This window comes from Capra hircus, chromosome 10 (assembly GCF_001704415.2).
Source record: "Capra hircus breed San Clemente chromosome 10, ASM170441v1, whole genome shotgun sequence".
In the NCBI taxonomy this organism is placed as follows: domain Eukaryota; kingdom Metazoa; phylum Chordata; class Mammalia; order Artiodactyla; family Bovidae; genus Capra; species Capra hircus.
Genome location: NC_030817.1, coordinates 88986793 through 89002282, shown reverse-complemented (window position 1 = coordinate 89002282; position 15490 = coordinate 88986793). Strand labels below are relative to the sequence as shown.

Here is a 15490-nt window from a genome sequence, read left to right as displayed (position 1 = left end):
TGGGAGAATGGCATTGAAACATGTATATTATCATATGTGAAACAGATCGCCAGTCCAGGTTCAATGCATGAGACCGGGTGCTCAGGGCTGGTGCACTGGGATGACCCAGAGGGATGGGATGGGGAGGCAGGTGGGAGGGGGCTCAGGATGGGGAACACATGTACACCTGTGGCGGATTCATGTCAATGTATGGCAAAACCAATACAATATTGTAAAGTAAAATAAATAAATAAATTTCTTCAGTGATTGAAAAAAAAGAAGCCAGGAGCCTAGCTTGGAGGACTGAAGTGGATGACAGTCAGGTAGAAAACTAGGCTCTGTTCTGAATAATAATAGTAATAGTAAGCACAGTCCTGACTGCTTTCTGTCACTGACTTCTTTACTGCTCACAACAACCTGTGAAGTCTGTGCTCTGCTTCTCCACAGTTTATAGAAGAGGAACCGACGGCACCAGAGCTTAAGGGATGTCCACTGGGCCACAGCCAGACAGTGGCTGACTGGGGATTATACACTTGAGCCCATGCTCTTAACCCCTGGGTAACACTGCCTCTTGTGAGGGAGGCTTGAATGCCAGGCTAAAGGCCCTGGACTGATCTGGGGTCAGTGGGGAGCTCAGGAGGTTCCTCACTAAACCTGCATTAGCCAACATGCCCACCTCAACCCTCCTCTTCAGGGCCTTCCATCCCTACATCTCTCCTCAACATTCAAAAAGAAAATCTTAATTTCATTCCATTCCATTTGGACCACGTCTGCCTTCAAGCCTGCCCCCACCAGTCTACAGATAACAGTCAGCAACCAGCATGGGCTTTGCACAAGGAGGCCCAGGTTCAGGCCCCAGTTCCACTACCTCATTTCTCTGGGCCTCGGTTTCCTTGTCTGATAAATGGGAGGATGACAGTAAGTCCAGCTCTGCTTGCTGCAAGGCTGTGAGAAGACTCCAAGGAGGTGTTCTAGAAATGCCACCAGAAGCAATAACAGAGGAACTCGTCCTTATCAGTGGGGCACCAAGGACTCCATAGCACCCCTTTCCATTTCCCGAGGAAGCTCCAGGCTCTCTGGCTTTCTCACTAGTTCCCTTCCCACCTGGAAAGCCATGTAAAGTTTTCCTCAAACACATCAACCGTGTAAAAACATATGCTCTGGAGATTTAGTAGTCATTCATTCGTACGTTTATTGAGCCTCTATTATGTGCTAGGTCTCCCGCAGCAAATGACAACCTCCTGGCTGCTCCATGGTCTTACCGTGTTCGTTGCTTACCCTTTGCCTTCAGCCCTTCCCTCTTCTCCACTTGTCTTTGAAGTCTTCCTTAATTCTGGCCTGCAATGAATCGTGTTTTCTTCTGCTTTCCCAGCTTGCCAGTGCCCATCCAAGCCAGTACCTGGATAAGTTGAAGTTATTTTAATTGAAGCCCATACTGTCTGCTCACTGAGAGCTAGGTCTGTCTCTCCAGTGTGGGGCTGAGCTTAGCTGCTAGCTTCCATCAAGCGAGGGTTGACAGGCTTTCTTTCCTGTAGCTGTAATCCTCGCTATTTCCACAGGGGGGCAGCAAACCTCGCCAGTCACAGCCTTTCTCCCTGGCGCTGAGAGACACTGCAGGCCGGGATGCTTCGTCCAGAGGCTCCCTCCGTTTCACGGAGGCAATGCCGGATGCAGAGGTCCTGTCTTCTTTATCTCACTCACCCTCACTCACTTTGTTCTGCCCACTTTCTCTGCCTGTAACAATGGGTTCATCTGAACACTTAAACCGAACTCTTGCCTAATATGAATTCATTGGGTGCAATCAGAATATACAAACCGATCCCCATAATACTTCTTTGTGGGAGGGCACGGGTCTAGACGGCCCACTCCCTGACTCTAGCCTGAACTGAGTTCGGGACAGGTCCCTCATCGCTGGTTGCTCCCCCTCCCCCATTCCTGCTGCCAGCCCAGCTTCTCCCGACCCCTGCTGCCCCACACCTGTCCTGAGCAGGAGGACTACTCTCCTCACTGCCTGCCCCCAAGTTCATGTTCGCACATCCCCAACCCCCGTTCTCCCCAGGACACAGGCTCCCCATCAACTGTAGCCTGACTAGGTTTAGCGCAAAGGGCTCCTGGCCTCCAGCCCTGGCCCTGCCTCTAACTTCTCTGTGAACTTGAGCGATGACTGCTCCTCCTGGCTCTCGGTTGTCTTCTCTGTCTCATGAAGGGGTCAGTGGTCCCTCCCTGCTCTGCCATTCTGGGGTCATTCTGGGGACCACCATCCCTGGTGGGTGGGGATCTCAGGCCGGTACCAGCTCTCCCTGGCCCCTCAGCCCTCGCTGCACTGAGGGAGCTGGCCGTGGAGAAGGCCCTTGCTAGGTGTTCATAGAGGCCTGGGACTCCCTTCCTGTGACCTCAGGACTGGCCCTTCAAGACCGAGCTTCACTGATCATAGGGATGAGACCTACAAACATGGCTTGGCTAGGAGTTGGGAGCAGTGCTTGTCTTCCTCCAGCCCCTCCCATCATACCCCAGAGCCTTGGGGAGCAGCCTTCCTGCTGCCCAGCCTCCCAGCTCACACTTGTTCTCCACCCACCCCGCCCGTGTGGGCCTGTGGTCAAAGAAGCCCGCAACATCTCTGACTCCAGTCCCATCCAAAGGTGGAGGAGTCTAACTCCCCTCCCTGGAATACAGCGGCCTTAGTGACCTGCTTCTCAGGAACAGAACATGGCAGTGATGCTGCAGGATGTCCAGGGCTAGGTTCTAAGTTTCCTAGCAGTTTCCGCCTGGCCCTGGCTCTCAGGACGCTGATCCCTGGGCCCCAGCCACCAGGCTGTGCGGCAGCCCAGCCACATGGAGAGGCCACATGTAGGCGCTGAGGCTGACAGCCAGCATCAGCCACCAGACTCGAGCAAGCCTTCAAATGATTCCAGCCCTCGGGCTTCAGGCTGCCACAGCTGATGCGCAGTGGAGCAGAGACAGCTCTCCACGCTGGGGCCCGGCCCAAACTGCAGATGGGTGCGCAAAAGAAATGTTAGGGTAAACCTCTAACATGTTGGGGTGGTTACAGAGCATTTGGTAACTGGAGCAAATTTAATCCCTGGCTGCTGCTGCTTTCTGCTCACACACACACGTGTGTGTGTGTGTGTGTCTCTGTGTGTGTAGGTTTTCAGCCAGAGGCCACTGGATCATTTGAGATCTCAGGACCTAGAGTCCAGCTGGGCCACTCAGCTGAGAGCAATTTCTGCTAAACTTCTTAACTGGAACCCTGCTTCTCCTTTTACCTCAGTTCAAGGTCTTGTTAGAACAGACCCTTCCTTTATTTGCATGTGATTTGTGTGCAATTTGCATACATCTACATGAGTCCTATTAGGTGGTTTTTAAAGGTTTCCGGGCCCCTCCCTGGGGGAGGTACTAGCCTCTTGGAGCCTTGGAGGGACGGGAGCACTGGAGGCTGTGTGGTCTGCCCTCCTAGCCTTACGTCTGCTCCTCCATGTGACCCCCCCATCACCTCCCCAGGTGGTCCTTGGATGGCTGAAGTTGAAGAATTTCTGTGTTTGTGGAGTGCTGTGTAAAGAAAGGCAAGGTATTATTTCTATATTTGGGCTTAGTTCCTTCCTCTGGGAAAATCAAGACAAGTCAACCACTTCTCACCAAGACCCATGACGGTACCATGTGGCCTCAGGCTTCTCTCCCAGCTCAGCATCCACTGCACCATCACTGTCTGTGGCCTGACCTTGGCCCCAGCCGCCCCTGCAGGCCTCTTCCAGAAGTGCCAGGCCAAGGGCTTTCAGATGTTTCTTTTAGAAGCAGTACCCTGTTTTCTAATGAAAATCTCATGCAGAGTTCAACTTAGAAGACAAAAGAAGTCAAGCTGCTCTAGGTGTGATGGGCAAGGAGGCTCCCCCAGACCCTCTAGCCACAGCTGGAGAACTCAGCTTGCCAACCACTGTCCTTGTCTGTTCTTCTCAGAAGATGCCTCTGGGTATAGAACCCAGCCCTCCAGACTTGCAGAGTCTCCCAGGGGTAAGCCTTGGCTTTCCATTTCAGCAACAGAGAGGACATTGACAGTCTAAGCAGTTGTGTCCCACCATTGCTTCTTACTAAGCTTGAGGCCCACTGAGACCTCCGGGTCTTAATTTTTTGGCCTTGCTGTGCGGCACGTGGGATCCAGGGACCAGGGATCAAACCTGTGCCCCCTGCATTGGAAGGGCGGCGTCTTAACCAGTGGATCTCCAAGGAAGCCCTGAGACCTCCAAATCTTTGTCAGCATGACACTTTTAAGCCCAGTCTCTCTTGGCCTATTCTCAGACTCAGCAGCTTCAGGAGTCTGGACTGAAGAAACCACAGGGGGAACAGAGAGGCCTGGCCAAGGGTCTGGCCGTGTGTCCTGTAGAGCCTCAGCCAGTCAGGGCCCCAGTCTCCTCAACTTTAGTCCTTCCTCATAGACAAGGCAGAAAAAAGCACATAGCTGGGGCTTCTCTGGTGGTCCAGGGGCTACATCTCATGAGCTCCCAGTGCAGGGGGCTCGGTTCGAGCCCTGGTCAGGGAACTAGATCCCACATTGCCACATCTAAAGATCTCGCATGCTGCAACCAAGACCTGGGGCAGCCAAAGTAATTGACTGATTATTTTTAAAAGCACATAGCCCTGCCCAGCCACCGGCTCCGTACGGTGGCCTGTCAGCATCTGGTGGAAGGACTAGTCTCGGATCCCTTCCTGCCAGCTAGGGAGGCACGAGCCGCGGTCAGAAGGCAAATTCTGGAACCAGGCTACCTGGCCAGGATGCGAACTGATCTCGGCCGACCCTGCCGGGATGGGCTGTGTGGGATATAAAAGGTTTCCTTCATTTCTCATCCTTTCTCGGTTCCATCATTTGTGAGAGAAGATGGTGATAATGAGAACATCAAACTCCACACCCCCCCACCCCCGCCCAGGGAGGCTGCAAGAACCTACCTGGCCTCCCCACCCGAGGAGAAGACCCAGCAGGCTCCTGTAGGACCACCCAGGGCTCCGCTGTTACCACCCCGGGCTCCGACCCTGTCAGGGTCCGCCTGGATCGCCCCGTTACCCAGCACTTCCACCCCTCCCCTAGGACCTGCCACAGGCACCCAAACACGCAAGCTTCACTTTGGCAACAGGACTTTTATTCAGTCAAAATGAGTGTGGCAAACCCAAGATGGGCCAGGTGGCCCCATCCGCCCTCCCGTATGCCCACCCTTCCCTAGGGAGAGGGCATTCCAGGAGGAAGGGGGTGTGGAGACAACTCTGCAGGGACCACGGGGCACTGCCTGGGAGGTCTGAGGCACCCTGGGCTCAGGCCCAGCACCGGGGAGAAGGGACAGCGCCCTTCCCCAATCCACATGGATGAGACTTCAGTCTTTCAGGAAAACCCCGTCAGGTGTACCTCCTTCAGCTAATCCACTAAAGTCTGGGGTGGGGAGTCCCTAGAGGGTTGGGAGTCAGGGACTTTATGGTCTAATCTCATACTTAAGAATACAGTTTTTTGTTTTCTTCTTTAAAACAAAAGTTTTCTTTTTGCTATTTAAAAAAATGTTTGCGTATAACCAAAAATACGTATTTGTTTTCTTTGCCTTTTTTCTTCATCTTTAACTAAGTCTTTCGAAGAACACAACAAAAAAGAGAAACAAGAAATCACAAGAACATAAATCCTCAAACACACCTCGTATAAAAATAGTTTCCGGCCGTAGCTGCTGACAGTGGTTGGTCCACTGCCCGGGGGAGTGGGTCAAGCTGGCAGTGTCCCAGGGGACAGAGGGCTGGGAACCCCCCCCCCCCCGACCTCTGCCAACATGCACACAACCAGCACACACAGTACATTCCTGGGGCCAGTCTGCTCCAGCGGCTCTGTGGGCAGGCAGGCTGCAGGGTGACGGTCCACCCTCTCAAGGCCCAGGTACAGAGAGGGTCCTTGGGGTCCCAGTCAAGGATGAGTTGGCTGAGAGGGTCAAAATGGGACTGGACAGGCCGACGAGATGGAGCACCGGTAGGGTGCTGAGAAGCGGCTAGTCTGGAGCAACGATTTACACTCCCAGGAACAAATTTTCCTCTTATTTTTGGCTTTTCTTTTTTTTCACATTTTCTTTGACCAATTCCATCTTTATTTCTGCAGGCCCCAGGAGACCCACCCTTGGTGAGGAGCCAGGAGGGACGGTCCAGTGACACAACACAGGCCTGAGAGCCCGTGAACTTCGAGGTAGACATTTTCTTTCACACCTGGAAATGGGGAAGTGTTTTTTTTCCTTTTTTTTTTTTTAAAACTCTGGGCAATAATGTGGGGAGGGAGAAGGGGTGCCCCCAAAGGGGCTTGAGGTAGGAGTGCATTCGGGGTTCTGTGGGGCAAGGGGCTGAGGCCACGGCCCCACTCCCCCGAGGACATTCATTCCGGCTGAGGTAGGTGCTGAGAGCCAAAACAGCAAAACTCCATCCTGAGAAAACAAGGTCGCGGAGGCTGACAGTGTCGTGTCGGGCGCCCAGCCTCAGCTGGCGCATAGTTTTGGAGTCTGATTCACCTTCTCTCTTCTCTTTCTCTCTCGCTCATTTTTTTTTTTCTTAAGTTTGTTCTTTTTTAAAGGAAAACATTAGTTCAGTTTCAAGTCATGTGGGTACAAGCAGAGGTGAAGGGGGGCCTTGGCCCAAGGCGGGGGCTCCTGTAGGAACCATTCTGGGTCCTTGGAGGGGTTCTTGCTGAGGCTACTGTAGGTCTTGAGAATCAGAGGATCAGTCAGGACAGAAGCGCCTAGGAAGCCCCTACGTGAATCCCACATGACAGGAGAAATCTTGCCTTTGACCTGAGAATGGGGGTTGCTCCCTGCAGAGCCTGCCAGACACCGGCTACGGTCCCGAGGGAGCAGGCTGGGCAGCCAGTCCTTCACTCGGGAGGCCAGGGCCCACGTCCTGGGGTGGCAGGGCCTCCGATGGCATCTCCTCCAGGAGGCTGAACCCCTGAAGCGGCAGCATGGAGAGCTGGGTCTCCTCACACAGGGCAGGGGCCTCGGGGTCCTGCTGGGGACAGGGCGAGTCACACAGGCCTCAGCAAGGGGGGCCAGAGGCCCACAAGCCCCGAGTCAGAGGGTCAAGTGCTGGAGCCCATTCCACTCAGGGGTTAGGTCGCCAGGCCTTCCTGCCTGACTTGGGGGCACAGAGAGAGATGCTCTGTGTCTTGTAGCTTGGCAGAGGCTGGTGACCGAGGCCTATGGCCAAGGTAAGGAGGGCACAGCCTAAAGCAGGGGGCTGGCTCAGGCAGGGGCACTCACCGTGGGTCTAGGGTGAGGCTGCATAGCCCCTGCTCGGGGGAATAGCTGCTCCAGTTCCTTCACGTCCACGAGTTTCCTGTCTCGGCCCAGCTGGGCCCGCTCTGCCCGTCCCGCCCCATTCAGTGCCAGGATGCCAGGGTCCCGCTGGCTCCGGGGGCCCTGAGGAGGGGAGAGCTGGTTTTCCACATCCTTGCACAAGAGGACCCTAGGGGATGAGCCAAGAGTTAGGAGGAGGGATGTGGGAGCGGCAAGAACACAGGGATGGAGACAGTGGACCCCAAACTGCCCCTCCCATGTGGCTCCCCTTCCCTGTGCCGGCCCAGGACCCACCTGCCCCTTTGGCCAAATAAGAGGAAGAGGACACAGAAGATGATGCAGGTGACCCCGATGTGGATGCCGATGACGATGCCCGTGGTGGACGTCTGGTTGGTGGCCTCCTCCTTCCGACAGTCACATGGTGGGCTCAGGGCTGGGGTGTAGAAGCAGGGGCAGGTTGGGGGCTGTGGCTCCCAGACACCCAGCCTTTGTGGGCTACTTCTCCCACATCTGCTCCTACCCCCCTAGTCCACATGGCGTTTGCCCTTGTCTACAGGGTCCCAGCCCATCGTTTTTGGTTCTTTTTACCAATGACTGAACACTAACTTGGTGCCAAATACTAGGAATAACACTTTAGATGGACCATTTCATCCTCCATACACTTCTATAAAGGTATTCCATCTCTGTTTTATGAAGGAGAAAATGAGGGCTCAGAGAGATTAAGTAACTTACCCAAGGTCACGCAGCCAAGCATCAAGCTCAGGTCTAAGCCTATGTTCTCCAGCTCTTCGTGTACTGTTTGCGCCTCCTTTCCCTGGATGCCTGCTCCCCCCGCCCCCCACTCAGCTTCTGGCCTCCCTTCCTAAGGGCCAGTCTTTGGCCAGACCCCACACCCACCCCTCACCTGTCCTTTCAGCTGCTCCCCTCAGAGACACGAAGCGGACTGTAGCATTGCCGTCCCCATGCTGGTTGTAGGCAAGCAGCTTCACCTCGTACACTGCAGTGGGGTCTGGGGGCAAGGGCAGGTTGCTGAGGGACCACCCCAGGCCCCACCAGGCAATGGTGTCTCCAGGGTGAACTGGAGAAGACCCCTGGAAACCGCCTGCTGGCCCCAGGCACCGCACCCCTGCCCAGCGCCCCAAGCCCCGGGCCACGTCTGCCTCACCGAGCTGGCTGAGGTTGTAGGAGGAGACAGCTCCGGGAAGCAGGATGGGGCCAGTGAAGGAGGCCTTGCTCGCGGGGCGGTAGAACAGCTTGAAGCCGCCCTCGTGCTGGGCCAGCCGGGGCCAAGGCTCCCACAGCAGCTGCAGGGTGGAGCTGCCCAGGACCCGCACTGACAGCGGCGGTGGGGCGGGGGCTGTGGGTGGAGAAGGGGGCTGAGATGTGAGGACCTGGTGGCCACTGAAGTGCTTCCCTCCCACCAGCCACCTACGCCCCAGACCCCACTGCCCCCGAGAGCCCGGCTGCTCTCTGACTCTACCCAAGGCCTCTGCTTGCTCAAACAGCGCCTTTGCATGAATTATCAACAGAAAAGGGCACCCCTTCTTCCAAGCTGACCCAGCCCCGTCTCAGCCCCAGGGCGAAGCCCTATGTGCCCTGCACAGTCTGAACAACGGTGCACATGGGTTCTGCCTAAAACCCTGGGGCTTTGTGCTCCACACCCAGACCTCACCTTCGCCTAGAGTGCTGGCCAGGGTGGGGGCGGAGGCTGAGCTGGCTCCCCGGGGCGTGTAGGCTTTGATGTAGAAGCTGTAGGCCGTGGAAGGCTCCAGGTCGCTCACCAGATGCTGGAAGGTGCTCTTGCTAACTGCTTCCTGGTACTCCAGTTCCGGGGGGTCTGGGGAGGCCAGGGCGGGGTAGGCAGTGAAGGGGCAGGAAAGAATCCTGCCCACACTGGGGAAACGGGGGCGGCCGCCAGGGGGCAGTCCAGAGGAGCAAGGGAAGGTGTCGGGTCAGGAGGGTCAGGACGCGTGGGAGTAAGAGGAAAGCGCTGCAGAGGCAGCCTTGCCCTCCGGGGCCCCACCCACCGGCAGCCTTCCTGATGTGCAGGACATAGCCGATGATCTCCCTGGTGTTCACCAGGGGCTCGGTCCAGGACACGCGGACCTCGGTGGACGATACGGAGACCGCCTGCACGTTGAGGGGGGGCCCGGGCAGCCCCTCGGCCCACAGCACGGTCAGCCTGGCGCTGGCTTGAGAGGAGCCGGCGCTGTTCTCGGCCACGCACTGGTAAATGGCCTCATCTTCAGGGCCGATTCCAGAAATGGTCAGGGTGCTGCAGGGAGAGGGGGAGCCTCAGACCCCCTCCTCCTCCCAGAGTCTCCTCGGAGGTGGGCCACATCTCCCCACAACAACAGGCTTGTCTGAGGTCTCTCAGCTAGTTAGGGGCAGACCTGGGACTCAAATCCAAGTCTCCAGACCCCCAGTTTAGTATTCTTGGCCAGCAGGAGGTGCACGGCCTGCCTGGACCACTCATCCGAAACCCCCTTCCCCGATACCTCCCCAGGCCTCACCCCCACGCCACGCACGTGCCTGTTGTTATTCTTGAGCCTGACGTGGCCTCCGGGCCCCAGGACCTGTCCATTCTTCAACCATGTCACGTGAGGAGGTGGCTCGCCCTGGGCTTGGCAGGTGAACATGGCTGTGGTCCCAACCGGCCTGGAGATGGACTGGGGGTGCTGGACAAACTCTGCCGGGGCTAAGGTCAGGGTGGGGGCACAGAGAAACGTGAGGGGTCAGGGGAGACGCAGGGGACACCTCTGAGTGAAGGGATGAGGAGGGGAGAGGGGGGGCCAGAGACCTGCAGGAGAGCTGGTGGGCGGGGAGAGTCCCCCGGGTGGGGCCCACCCTCCAGCCTGGTCCAGCCTCCAGGATATGGCAGCCCTCACCTCCCTCCGCCTCGGAGAGGCAGACCCAAGAGAGGACTCCATTTCAATGACTATTTAAAAGACTGACATTTGTATCCGAAAGCAATCAAGCTGAGCTCCCTGTTCAGGAAATTGTTAAATAAATAAATGTGCTAATAGGTTTGGCTGCACCTTGAAGGTGGTAATGACGGGGAGATGGATGAGCCCTCAGTACCGGCTCCCCTCACCCCTACATTCTGTTCCACTCTCCTCCAATCCCAAGCCTCGAGCTTCCATTAACACCCGAGAAATGAAATGCTCCATCACTTTCATTTGGACAGATTAACGGCACATGGAATGCTAAACAAACAGGCATTTAAATTCCTAATTCCGCTCTCTCCCATCTCTTCCCCAGCTCTCCAGGAGGGAACAACCACAGAACCGGCCCCCCACCCCCGCCCAGAGAATGGATCGCCAAGCCCAGTTCACAAGAGACAGCTGAGGTCCAGGACAGGAGGATGGACGGAATGACCTGGTCAACTGCAGAGGGCCCGCACGCTTCCGGAGGGGAGAATGTGTGTGTGTGTGTGTTTGCGTGTGTGGAGGGAGCTGGGGTGTGAGAGTGTGAAATGACAAACATGCTGAGAGTGTGCGTGCAGGTGTGAGCGTGGAAGTGCCGCAGGTGTGAATGAGAACAGCATGTGACAGGAGGGACCCAGGGAGGGGGATGGCACAAGTCAGGGAGACCCGCTGAGATTACAAGGTGGAAATGAATGGGCGGTGATGGCACCTGGAAGGACCAATGACCAAAGATGCCCTTCCCTTCCCAACACATACACTCCTAGGCGGGGGGGAGGGGGGGGAGGGGGGGGAGGGGAGGAGGGGCATGGAGAGGGCAGGGGCAAGGTTAGGGGGAGGACAGGCACGTGGGCAAGCATCAGGCCCTGGGCTTGGGCAGGATGGGGCAGGTGAAGGGGCAGTGCGGGGCGGCGTTGGGTGGGGAAGCCCGTACCTTGCACCACCAGCCGACCCTGGGCTGTTCTCCTCACCCGGGTGCCGGGCCTGTTGGCTGCACAGACGTAGACGCCTGAGTGCTGTACAGTCACATCTGAGATGATGAGGTTCCCCGTGCCCAGCACCTGGATGCCCTCCACCCCAATGGGGCGGCCATCTAAAGAGGAAAGGAGGGTCAGGGAGGGAGGTGTCCAAGAACGTCCCAGCTTGAGCTCCATCAGTCCTCCAGGGAGCCCCTGTCTTTGCCTCTGGTTCTTCTCTCCAAGCATCACGGCATGCTGGAGGGGCAGGGGCAGCACAGGAAACTCTTGCCCCGGCAGGAGGCCTAATCCTAGCATTGCCACTGCCTCTCTGGTGACCTTCAAGTCCCCTCCGCCTTGTTTCTCAAACAGGAAAGTAAGGTCTTACGTGGACATTCCCCAGCCTGATTTGTCTCTCCTGAGCAAAGTTCCTTGATCAAATATCCATTCTGCTCCTTGACTATCCCAATGCCCATTAATATCAAGGCTCTGACAAGTCCCGCAGCCAAGGCATCTGGTTAACTCGGTTTCCCAAACTTGCTAGACCACCAAGCCATTCCTTCCCCTTGCAGATCACGCTTTGGGAAATGCTCTCCCAGATGGTCTTTACCAGGCCTATGGGCTCCTCCTAATGGTGAGGCCACTCTTTTCAGCCTCTCCCAGGCCCTGGGCCCTCCCCCAACCCAGGATCAGATTAGCACAGTCAGAATGCGAGGAGACAGCTCCCCATTCAACCTCTGAAGTGGTGAAATCTACTCCATTATCCTGCCTGCTGCCCCCTCCTTCCCCATCACTCAGCTGCTACAATGTACTGTAGTCTCCTTGTGAATGCGACCCCACCCCGTCCCCTCCAGACTTTCCTTCCCCCAGTGACCTCTCCACTTAGACAATGTGGGCCCATCTGCACCCTTTCCTTTCTCTCCTTCAGCTGCCTGGGGATTTAGGCTGGGGATTTAAGGGACCAGGCTAGAGACTCGGGCGCTCCGAGAGAGGGTGTGACAACCGGCTGAGATTTTGAGGGGTTTGGGATTGCATCGCTGGGTAAGATGGCCAGAGTGTAGAGGACAGAGATGAGCCAGAGGGGGAAGTGACTAGGGGTGCTTAGCTGCAGAGAGGTTCTGGAGGCCCCAGTGGTGAGGCCAAGGGTGAGCGGAGCATGGAGGAGGTGAGCTGGCACAGGACTGGAGGAGGACTGGAAGAGGTAACCCGGGGAGCTAAGCCATCTACACGGGGGGGGGGGGGGGGGGGGCGGGGAGAATGCAGTGGGCAGGCGGACCTCCCTGGTCCTGCCAAGGAGAGGGAAACCACCCCCTCCCTAGGACTCGAGAAAACGGACCCCCACGGAGAATAAACAGGATTCCAAGTTCCCCCAGCGCTGGGAGAAGAGACTGGCCCTCCCAGGGTTGGGGGAGGAGGGGGCTGCAGGATGGGGCTCACCCAGGCGGCTCCAGGACACAATGGGGCGCGGGTTGCCCGTGGCGACACACTCGAGCACGGCGGTCTGGTGCACAGTCAGGGTGAGGTTCTCAGGCCCCACGAGGATCGTAGGCTCCTTGTAGGCCCCAGAGCCGGAGCCTGGGAGGAATATGCCACATTGCTTCACTGTAGCTGGGACCCTTCCCACCTCCTCACCACACTCCCCGCCCCCGTACCCATATACACAGCTCAGGCCATGGGGGGTGGGAGACAAGTTGCAGCCCCAAACCAGGTCCGGTGGGTGGAGAGAGGAGACGCTGGCGGTCCCTGGACGTTATCACACTCATCTCTCCAGTCAGGGCCTCTCACGGTGGGACAGCCACCCCCACCTAACCACCTAGAAGCAGAGGGTGGGCTTCCTCCAAGAGATCTGAGCTAGCGAGGGACCTCGAGGTCCCTGCACCCTCCTCGGGGTCCCTGCGCCCTCCTTGGGGTCCCTGCACCCTCCTCAGGAGGAGGAGCACAGAGCTAGGCGCTCATAAGGTGCTCAGTACACACTCGACAGTCCAGGCCCTGGAACTCCACTGAAGGGAGGGTGACGTGGTGGTGGGGAGGGATGCAATGGGCAGAGGCCCACACCTGTCACGGTGAGCCTAGCCCCGCGGCTGACCCGGACGCTGGCGATGTTCGAGGCCACACAGTGGAAGACGCCACTGTCCTCAGCCCGAAGGCCTGTGATCTGCAGGACTCCCTTGGGCAGCAGCGTGTACCTGTGGTGGGGGACACGGTCAACCACCAGCACAGCACCCCTGGCCCAAGGACACTCAGCATCACGGACACAGCCCACCACCCAGCCACGGTCCCAGTCTCACTTTCGTCATCGCAGACACACTCTGGGACTCTCACTGGTGGACACACCTGCAATTCCAGCCTCAGCAACGAACAGCCACACACCCATCTTCTCACTGACTCAAGTATTACATCTGGGTCCACAAGCCACACAGATACTCAGTCTCAACAAAGTTGCAGGAATACCACCCCAGAGGCTGCAGGCAGGCCTTCTTCAAGGCCCAGACACTGGACTGGGCCTGCCTCCCGGTCACGCCCACCCAGGGCTCACCTCTCATTGTCCGTGTCAATGGGGACCCTGTTCTTCTCCCAGGTGATGAGGGGTTTGGGGAGCCCGTGGATTTGGCACTGGAAGCGGGCCACACCGCCCTCCTCGCCCACGGTGGCCTGGGGATGCACGTGGAAATCTGACATGGCTGGAGAAAGAAAAGGAGGTGTGCACGGGGGAGGCACGCTGCCGAGGAGCAGAGGGGATGGGAGAGGGTGTGGGGGCCTCAGATCGCACGGCAGCGCTTACCCTGCCTCCTACCTGTGGGAACATCTCCCCCAAAGGCACAGTATAGGCCTGGCTGGACACTGAGAAAGGTATGGACGAATTCTTGAATGATAAACCTCTAACACTGAAACAGTGGGCTGTGGGCACACAGAGGCCAGTCATGGAAAGCCTTGCTCCCAGGGCCTGCTCCCCACTTTTACAGCTGCTTTTGGATTTATTTTTTATAAACTCCCCCTTAGGTGGTGGTGGTTGTTCAGTCGCAAGTCATGTCCAGCTTTTTGTGACCCACATGGACAGAGGAGCCTGGAGGGCTACAGATTTCCCAGGCAAGAATATTGGAATGGGTTGCCATTTCCTTCTCCAGGAGATATTCCCGACCCAGGGATTGAACCCAAGTCTCCTGCATTGGCAGATGGGTTCTTTACCGCTGAGCCCTCAGGGAAGCCCCCCTCCCCCGGCTAAAGTATGCAGGTGCTAAATAGCATGCTGCACATTTTACAGAACAGGAAACAGGCCCAGAGAGGGGAAGCGACTAGGCCAGCGTCACCCAGCAGTCCTTAGACCCTGGAGACCAGAGCCCAGTGGCTTTCTTTGCCCTTCATCATCATCCCTTTATCCCCGGTTCTTCTGCAGCTTCTCAACGTACCCCAAGAGGGTGGTATATCCATCGAAGGTGACAAGCCTCTCAGAAGACTGTCAGACCCACCAATCTACATTTCAATGTGTCATAAATATTCAGGGACTGCCTCCCCACCTTTCGGGGATCTGAACTAACTGCTCCAGCGCTGATCATGAGAGGGGTTGATCATGAGAGGGGCCGTAGGCCACCCCCCTCCCCTCACTCCATTTTCAGCTGGTTAAGTGTCCCTGCCCACCCTCATTCCCAGCCATCCCCACTCCCCAACCTGTAAAGCCCCGGGGAAGGGGCCCCTCCCACGCGGCTTCCCAGTTTCAGCACCAGGGCTGTGATTTCATTAAAATCCACTTTGCTTCAAGTGCGGGAAGGCGGCTCACCATCTGTCCAGGCAGGCAGCCCCTCCCCTCCAACACTCCATCAATGGGGACAGTTGTCCCCTCCCAGAAGGAGCCCTCCCCCACAGCAGCAGGGACCCTGGAGCTTGTCCCAGCTCCGGCTCCCAGCTCCCTGGTTGCAGGCGGGCACACCCCATGTCAGACCCCCTCAATCCTCCAGCCTGTGCAGGACTCCAGGGCAGCTCAGAAAGGCCAAGCCTTTGTGCCCTTCTTGCCAGAGTCTCTGGGGGCTGACTCTTTTGTGGCACGTTCTCCGTCTCATTTGCATGTGGTTCATTAAATATAAACATGCATAAAAATCCCCAGCCTTCCCTCCTCCTCTTTCAGGGCCTCCTGGGAGTGTGGCTGATGGGTGTGAGCACCTCCTTGCACATGTGTGCAGGGCTGTGTGTGCGGGAGGATGGGGCTGTGTGTGTGTATGTGTGGTGTGGTGTGTGGGTCTGAGGCTGGATGTGAATGGGGGTTTGTATCCCTCAGCTCCTGTGGCTGGTGTATGGTTCCGCTTCTGTGGCTTCTGTGTAGGTAATCCATCACACATGTCCCCAG

At 57.1% G+C, this 15490-nt stretch overlaps 1 protein-coding gene across 1 annotated transcript in view; it reads right to left on the bottom strand.

Moving 5' to 3' along the window:
* IGDCC3 (immunoglobulin superfamily DCC subclass member 3) overlaps positions 6493 to 15490 on the bottom strand; it is a 42702-nt gene continuing 33704 nt past the window's right edge. Inside the window, exons 3-14 of the mRNA XM_018053815.1 lie at positions 13688 to 13832; positions 13207 to 13337; positions 12589 to 12726; positions 11130 to 11288; positions 9804 to 9969; positions 9299 to 9546; positions 8944 to 9108; positions 8437 to 8628; positions 8176 to 8280; positions 7566 to 7704; positions 7236 to 7440; positions 6493 to 6984 (exon numbers count right to left, since the gene is read on the bottom strand). Of these exons, the coding sequence (XP_017909304.1) occupies positions 6814 to 6984; positions 7236 to 7440; positions 7566 to 7704; positions 8176 to 8280; positions 8437 to 8628; positions 8944 to 9108; positions 9299 to 9546; positions 9804 to 9969; positions 11130 to 11288; positions 12589 to 12726; positions 13207 to 13337; positions 13688 to 13832 (1964 nt within the window). The 3' untranslated portion in view covers positions 6493 to 6813. The remainder of the gene's footprint in view (positions 6985 to 7235; positions 7441 to 7565; positions 7705 to 8175; positions 8281 to 8436; positions 8629 to 8943; positions 9109 to 9298; positions 9547 to 9803; positions 9970 to 11129; positions 11289 to 12588; positions 12727 to 13206; positions 13338 to 13687; positions 13833 to 15490) is intronic.